This window comes from Sinocyclocheilus anshuiensis, unplaced genomic scaffold (genome assembly GCF_001515605.1).
Source record: "Sinocyclocheilus anshuiensis isolate Anshui unplaced genomic scaffold, SAMN03320099.WGS_v1.1 scaffold3070, whole genome shotgun sequence".
Taxonomy (NCBI): Eukaryota; Metazoa; Chordata; class Actinopteri; order Cypriniformes; family Cyprinidae; genus Sinocyclocheilus; species Sinocyclocheilus anshuiensis.
This window is the reverse complement of record NW_015537928.1, coordinates 121,730-132,265: the sequence shown is the minus strand read 5'-3', so window position 1 is coordinate 132,265 and position 10,536 is coordinate 121,730. Positions and strand designations below refer to the sequence as shown.

The following is a 10,536-nucleotide window of genomic DNA, read 5'->3' as shown; positions in this document are numbered from 1 at the left end:
ACAATATGTGAAATTTGGTCCAATTCGCTTATGCCATTTTGTATATTACTACTTAGAAAAACATAAAAATGAAACATAATTCAATCAATAATCAATTAAAGTGCTTATGGCACAGAGTAAAATAGGATTGTGGGGTTAATGTGTTTTATAAAGCCTGTTTTTGCAAAGGAAACTCACAATGACACATTTAGATGCAGAAATAGACAATTTGACTCGCTTCACTTATAATGTAATAACTCCTGTTTAGAAGCTGTTATTTGAAAGATTATTTTTTTCTGGTACTTTTTGGCATCTAGTGGCATCAAACAAAGTAAATTGCAGAGAGCTGGACCTAATAGAACCTGAATTACAGAATTTCAATTTTAATTGTTTTAAAACTCCAAAAGCGCCTATGTTTTTTTGTGTTTATTGTAATATTTGAAAAATATATAATGTTATTTATAAAGAATTACACTCATATTTTGTAGTTCAAAGGGTTTTCTTTACAATGAAACCATTTTTTTTTATTTCCTCCATTGTATGTGTGTAGGGTAAACATATGAATTTGAGTATGTCAAATTTAGGCGAAAATACCAAAAAACGCCCTGAGCATAAGTGGTTAAAAAAATGTGTGTTGACAAATAGTATAAACATACAATATAAAAACAGACATAACAGGGCAAAATGTGTTATTTTGAGAAGAATGCTATGCAAACATACTAGTTTTATATCATTTGAAACTGCTACGGCAGCGGGGAAGATGCATGGGCTTTATTTTACGGTATTTCAATATCATGTTTAGTTTTTACCTAAAACCTACATGGTTCATTCAGATGGTGATACATGACATATTCAAATGCAAGCATTGTATTGTATAACATATTATATAATATGTGCTTAAACGGCTCACAGCAGATTTAGTTCACAAACAACTGAAGGTCATGACCAAAATATGATTTTATCAAATATGATTTTTTTTTTTTTTACAATAATCAATCCTAAAATTTGGTATTAGTAGCTTCCTTTTCAAGCTGTCAGCTGCGCACACACTCAAGCTCAAAGGATCTTCTGGTTCTTGGCTAATTTTAAGTTAGACATGAAGACTCACTCTGACTGGATCATTGAATCTGTGAGTTGTTGACTCGAGAACAGCTGCTATCAGATCAGTCCAATTTGTGAATGAATTGCAATATGTGATCCGATTCAACAGGTTCATTGAAAAGAATCAGCTTGTTCACAAATCGGACATCACTGTCACATCTCAGAGCAGGTGATGATTTCTTCAGTTCAAATGAACAAGGAATGATAAGTTTTTTTTAATGAAATGTAATGTTTTGGAAAGGTTTCCACAATAAAATACTCAATTAAAAAAAAAACATACTTGAAAAATTCACTTGAAGTAAAAATACTTTCAATCCACCACTGCAAGAACATGAGCGTTATTGGCCATACTCACCCTGGCTTTGATGATGGTGGGCCGTGGGTCCAGGATCCCCTGCATCTTTCTTAATGCAGGGATAACAAAGAGGTTACAGGTTACAACAGCTGACACTGGGTTACCTGAGACAGAAAGAAGAGACGAGTGTTGAGGTGAAGACTATGGCTTACGGTTTGGGGTCGGGGTGGAGGTCTGGGGCAGAAACTCTCTGAACTGTGGATCATCTGTAGTAGATAGGAATTCAGTTTGTTTCCTGATGTCTTTAAAGCAACAGTTCACTTCCAAATGTGAATTCTGTAATTTGTTCACCCTCATGTTGTTCCAAAATTGTCCGATCTTGTGTTTTAGTGAACACAAAAGGAGACATTTAGCAGAATGTTTACGCTGCTCTTTTATATACAATTCATGTACACAGTGATCAGTGGCTATCCAGCTACAAGAACAACAAAACGCCATAAAAGCACCACAAAATTTGCCTGAAATCAAGCAACTGACAGCAATTTTAAATATTACTCGCTGAAAATCTTCCACAGATCTCAAACCTCATTCTTGTACACTACTGTTCAAAAGCTAAGTCGCTGCAAATGTTTTTTTAAGCTCACTAAAGCTGCATTTATTTGATCAAAACAGTAAAAACAGTAATAGTGTTAATAATTATTTCAATTTAAAATAACTCCAGTTTTCAGTTTTACATGATCCTTCAGAAATCATTCTAATATGCTGATTTGTAACATTCAAGTAACATTTCTTATTATCATTTATTTTCTTATTATTCTTGTTGAAATTAGTTGTGCTGCATAATACTTTTTGTGGAAACCGTGATACATTTAAGGATTCTTTGATGAATAGAAAGTTCAAAAGCGACATTTATTTGAAATAGAAATCTTTTGCAACATTATAAATGTCTTTATGGCCACTTTTGATCAATGTAATGTGTCCTTGATTAATTAAGCTACTAATTACTTTCTTTCCGTATACCTTATTATCATTACATTAAAAAATAGCAGCTTTAACATTTTGCTCAGCTTCTTCTTTTGTGTTCTATGGAAAAAGGAAAATCACACAAGGTTTGTAGCAACACAAGGGTGATTAAATAGTGACAAAATGTTCATTTCTGGGTCAACTGCCCCTTTAAGGAATCTTTTTGACATCAGAGTTCAGTTTTTCTGGTTGGTGTGTAAGTTGCACTCACACTGATTATGCAAATGTACATTTGTGTCCATGTACATTTCGAAGCCCAATAATACTAGGGATGGAATTGTACTCTGGTTCGTACCAGAGCAATCAAATAAAGTGTGAAAACAACCCAATACTCTCTGATAAGACAAATGTGAACCAACTACTGAAACCAGCTAAGAAAGAAGAGTGTATCAAATGCAGAGGTGCCCTCTACCACATCAACAGGAAGGGAAGAAGGGCATTGAAAGCAAAAGGAGGACAGCACTACATCAGACAAATAGCAGTTTCAAGACACTAAGCCACATCACGGTACACAAAACGGAAGGAATTCAGCAGGTTGCAACAGAACTAATAGCTACAAGGAGCGCAAAAAAGCAAAAACACAAGGCTTCTCTCAGAAAACAGAACAGAAAGCATCACATTGGAAAATCAGAACAAAAATATTATTCCTATGTTTCATTTCATTGTGGTTGTTACTGTAGATTAGACAAGGCCTTTTCAGATTTTTAGCTTGTAATGTCTGTAATAATTATAACATACTGGTCCCAAATGAGCCCAAGTGCACTAAAAAGAGATTTCGTGTTACATGATTTCGAAAACCAGTTTATTAGGGTTTGGTGTCAAAATTTCAAGTCCATTTCCGTTTTCTGAGCTCGGGCTGAAGACAGGGCTTATTTCCTGAATTAAGAGCACCTACTTCCTCGTGGGGGAGGAGGCACAGGCAGTCTGCTGGCCTCGCTGTCACTCAGGGGCACAGTCTCCAGAAGAGTCGCCCCTGTGTCTCTGTAGGTGAAATTACCTTTGAAGGGGAATATAGAAATCGCCACTGTCACCACTGCCTCGACCACCTGGTTTCTGAAGGCACAAGGTGGGAGTACAGCTGGCTCGGGGTGGGGGCAAGCTTGGGAAATCTGATCAGACCGGTGGGCAAGCAGGGAGATGCAGGTTTGCAGAAAGGTACACAGGTGGGCAACCATGGGCTGATTCAATTTTATGGAGAAGGGACCATTTAGTTTGGAGATAGTACTATATAGATATGTGAGTTTATGTAAATAGCTAGAATAAAATAAGTTATTGTACTGTAAGTAGTAAGTATGTGGGAGAAAGAGGAAACTCAGTCACATGGGTTTGTGTATGTATGTGATTTCATTTGTGTAAATTCTAAACAGTTCCAACTCTGAGACACTCTTCCTGTCAAAACTTCTCCATTTGTTTACATACACACTTACTATGTCAAATACACAGCATATTGTACCTGGAAGGGCGAAGATCAGCTTTCTGGCACCGTCAGTGTCTAAGGTGGCAAACGTAGTAGGCAAACTAAAATAGAAATAGAATAAAGCATCAATATTCTACATCCCAGCAACAACCAAAATAATTTTTCAACAGATGCCCTAACCAGCAAATACAGTATACAGTTGTTATCACAAATTATTACAAGGCTCTCTGGAATACTTGATTCTGATTGGTCAATCACAGCATTAAGCAGTCAGATGTTTCCAAATATTTTTGGCAATCATCTGGGCAATGCTTTATATCGAACCGCTCATCTGGGTAAGTCAACCTGGTGCCATTTTCATGTCTATTGTGTCACTGCAAACATAACTGCCACCATCTTGGATCTCGATTAACAATTGTAGTAAAAATGATCTCGGAGGACTTCAGTTTTAATACTGTAATATTGTTGCAGGAGTATTACAAGATATATAAAGTCATTGGTTGCTTGTATGAGTGGTCATTTATACAGAATTACCCAAATGAGCCATGATTATTCAAGAATGAGAGATCAATGCCACAACTGACCAATCAGACTCAAGAATTCCAGAGAGCCATGTCGAAATAAGTAGTAGTAGTATATTTTTATTTAATGCCATGTCAGCATCTACATGGCAAAAACAATTAAAAAAATACAAGTATAACAAATACAATAAAAACCAGCAAACAAACAAACACAAGTTATATTACACAAGATTTTTTACATTAACATATGATAAAAACATGATTTTTCTGGCAAAATTATACTAAATAACTCTTTAAGTGAGTTCCCATGTCAAAATAAAAGCTACAACTAATGTAACATTGTATCTAATTTAAACCAGTGCTGTAATTGTTAACTAAAAATATTATTTGTTGATTGAAATAAAGCCGGAATAAAATATAAATATTAGATGAAATGTTGTACTAAAAAAAACGAAAACTTAAATAAAAATAAAGCTAAATGGAAATATAAAAAATAATCAAACTGAAAAAAGCACATAACAAAATGACTAAAATGAATGGAAACAATATATTCATAAATACTATAATAGTAAATAAATAATACTTAATTAGCACTGAAACACAATATTATTTAGCTCTTTTTCTGTCTACATTGCTTTGTCTTAGTTGATTCAGATGCCTATGTTCACAAACCATCTGATGCATATTGCACACAAAAAAGGCAAAAGCTGAAGAAAAATGATTGGTGTGGTACTTCGCAACTTTTAGGAGTCAGGGTGCACTGGTTCTTATTAGAGCCCGACCGATATGGGTTTTTTGGGGCCGATACCGATATTAGGGAGTAAAAAAAGGCCGATATCGATATATCGGCCGGTATTCTTTGTGTATATTATAGTACGGTACCAGTCAAAAGTTTGGACACTTTCCCATTCGTGTGTCCAAACATTTGACTGGTACTATGTATAGAATACAATATAAACATAAACAGAATATATATACATAAACACATTTTTTGCAATGATCACTCAAATGTGGTGATCAAACACTTATAATGACGTGACAAAGATATGTAATGATGGAGGCAGGGCATTTAACAATTTAACAATAAACTTTATTATCCAAAATGAGTCTGACATCAGTGCACTGAACAGTTAAGTTGAAGTTTATTCAACTTTAATTCAATTCAATTCCAATCAACTTTATTCCGTTGAAGTTTATTTCACTTTGGAACATTCATTCATGGATTTGCGCTACTGCGGTAGCCCCCCGGGATCGCTAGATCGGTCGGCGCCGGACCGCGAATTTAACCACCCGTAACTCCCAAACCCCAACCCCGGGGGCTATCGACGCGGGGGTTGTCTCATTCGAAAGAGGGCTCGAGACATACACTCGATTCGCATTCGAGAGGGTTCCTTTGGTGCGGATTCGCCACGCCTTTACGGAGATATGGTCGTTCAAAGTTTCAATGGTTTTCCATAGACTTATAAAATAAGCTTTAAAGCGTTTCATCCAGGTCGCCAGTAGCAAACAATGGAGCACACTCTGCTGGACAAACTAAGTAATTACACCATTTCAAGCATTTTATCTGCATTATATGTTCTGTAAAAAAAAGTTCCTATTGGCGGCATATTCGCCGATACCGATATATCGGCGACAGGCTCATATCGGCCGATAATATCGGCTAAACGATATATCGGTCGGGCTCTAGTTCTTATCAATATTTTGGCGTTGCCAAAATTTTTTAGCTCATGGCATTAAATCCTTGAAAGAGTTTTAAGGCAGTTTGTTCACAAGAAAACAAGATATCCTCAATCCAACAACCAAACCCCTCCCCTCACGCCAGTGCCGCCCCATCCAGACTTTACGCAAGTCTGGCTCTGCATGACTAAGACTGCTTCTCTCACTCACCCCGGCTTCATAAACACTCGACCGAAGTGGATCTGGGCATGGAGATCTATATCCAGCACTTGCTTCAGATAGTCCTGAAAAAAAACAAAACATAAACAGACGTTAACGTGAGTGTTTGCGTTTCTCCTCTCATGTAGGACAACAACATCTATCCACGTCTGGTGAAGTGAAACATCAGGTAATTAAAGAGCTTTAATTAATAGGGCGGAAAATCAAGAGCAAGAGCCAGTCAGTGCACTGCTGCCTGGGCAAAGACCCAAAATAAAAGGTCAGGTTAACAAATGCTGCTTTGTGACAAGAAACAAGCAGAAACACTAGATGGCAGTAAAACATACAGTGACCTGCGGCATAAGCTCTTAAAAGAGTTTTGCTCTGAGATCTCGTGCTCTCTGGGTAAACCAATGGAATCCTCTTCTTGACATGAAGCAGACTGATCTGTGAGGCCACATTCCTGTATTGAGAAGCGTGGACATTTCAAGCATGTGACCTTTCATTAGACTACAGCACTTCCAGACAACTCCAATCAACTGACCTTCTCACCCATGGACACGCCCCCGGAGGTGATGATGACGTCAGCACGACTAATGCCATCATTCAGGGCGTTCAACAGGTCGTCTGGGCTGCAGGGGGTTACAAAACATGATCATGCCAAATTACATGCAATTTTTTTCTTTGTTAAATCCATTCCTCGCATATTGGTGAAGTAAAAAGTGTAAAATGTTTGCTTACACTATTACTAGTGCAAATGTGATGTAGGCAATAACCTGAATTTAATATTTGTATTCATTAATGACACATTCAATTGATTAAAAGTAAAGGCTTTTACATTTTTACAAAAGATTTCTATTTCAAATAAATGCTGTTCTTTTAAACCTTCTATTTTTCCTGAGGGAAAAAATGGGGTTATGCCTGCTGAAAATTCAGCTTTGCTATCACAGGAATAAATACATTTTAAAATATATTAAAAGAGAAAATGGTTATTTTCAATTACAATAATATTTCACAATATTTCTGTTTTTATTGTATTTTTCATCAAATAAAAGCAGCTTTGGTGAGCGCAAGAGACATCGTTTTAAAAACATAATTTTTTTTACAAGCCTTAAACTTTTGAACATGATATTATATTATATTATAATTAAATCATATAAATAATAATTTCAAAATACACAATATATTGTTATATTTTATATTTATACTAAATGTATTAAATTATTTACTCAATATTTCATATCCACAAAATGAGGACAGCACAAAAAAGCATTACTGACTTCAAGAAAAACTTTACAGTTTCTTCATATGAATGCAGAAAAAGAAACAATACATATTTATTTTGTTTTTAATTACTTATCAATGACTTATTATTATTAACCTACTTGTATTTGCTTCTTATAACATGTTTTAAACATGCTCCTTATAAATATTATACATCTATACATCCCTACAGTATATGTATGCACATACAAGGTGGAAAAATACTTCAGAGCTCTGCAAGGAAATGCTGTCTTTCAGTAAATTCTGCTGAGACGTTGTATGATCTTGTATCGATTCTAATGTAAGAGCTGGAGTTTCAGAGGAGTGCTGAGGTTGGAAAGATTTAGACATGTGCAGAGCTGACTCTGTGTGTGTGACTGTGTGTGTGACTGTGTGTGTGTGTGTGTGTGTGTGTGTGTGTGTGTGGGTGGTAAAGAGGGGATGCTGACTTGTCTCCGACGATGCCGAGGTTGATGGTGGGATAGCCGTGTTCCTGAATGGTGGCCAACAGTGTGGATCGGTTACTGTCCCTGATCTTGCCTGGGTGAAGGTCATCCTCAGGGTTTAACAACTGCATACATAAACACGGTCAAACATGTTTTAAATTACCGTGGGCAAAAGAAAGTAACAAAGCGAGACACAAACAAGTCCTACCTCATTGCCGGTGGACATGACTGCTACAACTGGGAATTTCTGCACCTCCACCTCTGTGACTCCTACAGTGGCCAGGAGGCCGATCTCAGATGGACCCATGTGAGTGGCCTTAGCCAGCACACACTCTCCACGCTTGATATCATGTCCTATAGGCCTGTGTATAACAATACCAGTTTTATATTACTCAAAGAGACTGATTGTTTCCTTCGTGAAAAAGGTGAAATGTGGAATAATGCTTATTCACATCAACAAGTATCAAAACATGATACATCTACATACACTTTTGTACACTGAATACATTTATTTAGCAAGGATACATTGAATTGAATACAAGTGACAGTACGAAACACTAAAATTCACTGAAAAATATTAAGCAGCACAACTGTTTTCAAAATTGATAATAATAAGAAATATTTAGATTATATTTTATATATTTTAATATTTAGATTAGCATTAAATCAGCATATTAGAATGATTTCTGAAGGATCGTGTGACACTGAAGACTGAAGTAATGGCTGTTGAAAATTTAGCATTGCCATCACAGAAATAAATTACATTTTAAAATATATTAAAATAGAAAACAGTTATTTTGAATTATAATCATATTCACAATACTAAATTGTATTTTTGATAAGATAAAAAGCAGTCCTGGTAAGCATAAGATACTTTTTTCAAAATCATCCATAAAATCCTTTTCAAAGCAAATTCTCCTTTAAACATGGATGCGAATACCTTTGGCAAAATGGACTTGTATGAATGGATATTGAGATGAAAAAACAGTAATGATAAAAAAGAAATATTTGGTCAGTTATACAAAGTCTCTGGCATTTTTTGTGGAAATAAACTTCAGTCCCACTCACCTGATATCCTGTCCTGGACGAGCCTGAACCAGGATCCTCACCTCCAACTCCTCTGTACCCTGTAATTCATAACCAACCAGATTGAGACATGTACAAACAACCTGTATGAACAACACTGGACTTTCATTTATGTGAGAATTTGCTAGAAACTGTTTAGAAGTATGTTTGTGTGGTGTGTTTCTAGTTTTCCTCCATATTAAATGAAGATAATACAAAAATACTATTGCAAAAAATACTGCTGTATAATTTATTGTAATTATGCATTCATAAAATCCTTGTGTTGTTCTCCAAATTTTAAATATATTTGGTTGTTTTTCTTTTTAATTGTCTTACATTTGAACTATGCATGTTTCACTTTTGGGACAAAATACATGAAAAATGTCCCCAGAAAGCTAGCTAAAAGCAAAACAAAATTGGGAGCATCCTCAAAGGTAGAAATTATTTATAAAACATACTTTGTTCTTTTAGGGATGTGGTTGATTTCAAGTTAAAGTTATTTCAATCATGACAACTCTCGGAACATTTTAGCATGGTGATGGATATGACAATGTTAATGTATTTGGCCTTGGCGGAACAGATCTGCTACGCTGCTGCTGAATTGCTGCTGCTGTTGGTTATTGCGGTAGTTGTAGATTATTGCTGCTGCTGCAAGCAAGTACAGGAACTTGCTACTGCCAATGCATATGGCGATACGGTGCCATGAGTATTTAAGACATACTGCTGCTGCACAAATAGCATATAAAATAACCCCGTAGCAGATCTATACAGGTGGAGCTGGGGAAGGTGGAGGGTTTCATAGAACTCTGAAAGCGCGCTGCAGGAATCTCAAGTGAATGCTAGCCAGCCATATAAATGCAAGGCAGTAAGCTCATTGGCTGCATATGCAGCATGAACCAATCAGCTTGTGCCAAGTCGTTTAACGCTCTGAATATCATCAGTTACGTTGACACCCCGTCAGAATGCGCCATCTAGAGTTTCATGACTGAACTATATATTTATTAGAAATCTGAGTTTTTTTGTTGTTGTTGTTGTTTTTATTAAAATAGTTTTAAATAGTTTGCAGTTAAGAATATGATACACTTACGTCTTCAGACTCTCGTAGCAGTTCTGTGTCTTCTACTTGCACTACAGCGTCTGCACCACATGGGATAGGAGCACCTGTCGTCACCCTCATCACTTGGCCTGGCATAACTGTGAGAGTGGGCTACAGAGAGAAAAAGATCTTTAACCACTGTATCAGAAATCTGTGGTGTGAAAGCAAAACTACACTAATGTTGCATCCTTCTGATACTGGGTTGAATTGTTACTTTTCCTACAAAATGTCATATACATACATATACATTATTATTCGTACCAGAGTCATATGGCATTAGCTGAGAAAACAACAGAATGACCCATGACTCGAACGCAAACACACTCTCCAGACAGAGCGCTGTATGGACGTCAGCCATGAGCACTGGAGTGCTGGCCTGCACTTTGCTGCACACAGCCCACGGGGATCTCCCCCTCTTTCTCTGTGTGTGTGTGTGTGTGTGTGTGTGTGTGTGA

The 10,536-nt window shown here is 36.4% G+C and overlaps 1 protein-coding gene across 5 annotated transcripts in view; it reads right to left on the bottom strand.

The window, feature by feature from the left end:
* The window catches only part of LOC107657705 (gephyrin), a 97,972-nt gene that overhangs the window by 3,497 nt on the left and 83,939 nt on the right, over positions 1–10,536 (bottom strand). For 4 of the 5 annotated variants that reach the window (XM_016445928.1, XM_016445940.1, XM_016445934.1 and 1 more), the window contains 8 exons: positions 10,073–10,192; positions 8,989–9,047; positions 8,129–8,282; positions 7,924–8,045; positions 6,756–6,843; positions 6,224–6,297; positions 3,852–3,916; positions 1,436–1,539 (listed from right to left, as the gene is read on the bottom strand). In XM_016445928.1, coding sequence (XP_016301414.1) covers positions 1,436–1,539; positions 3,852–3,916; positions 6,224–6,297; positions 6,756–6,843; positions 7,924–8,045; positions 8,129–8,282; positions 8,989–9,047; positions 10,073–10,192 — 786 coding nt within the window. Of the gene's footprint in view, positions 1–1,435; positions 1,540–3,293; positions 3,396–3,851; positions 3,917–6,223; positions 6,298–6,755; positions 6,844–7,923; positions 8,046–8,128; positions 8,283–8,988; positions 9,048–10,072; positions 10,193–10,536 lie in introns of all 5 variants that reach the window. The other variant, XM_016445917.1, reaches the window with a different exon arrangement.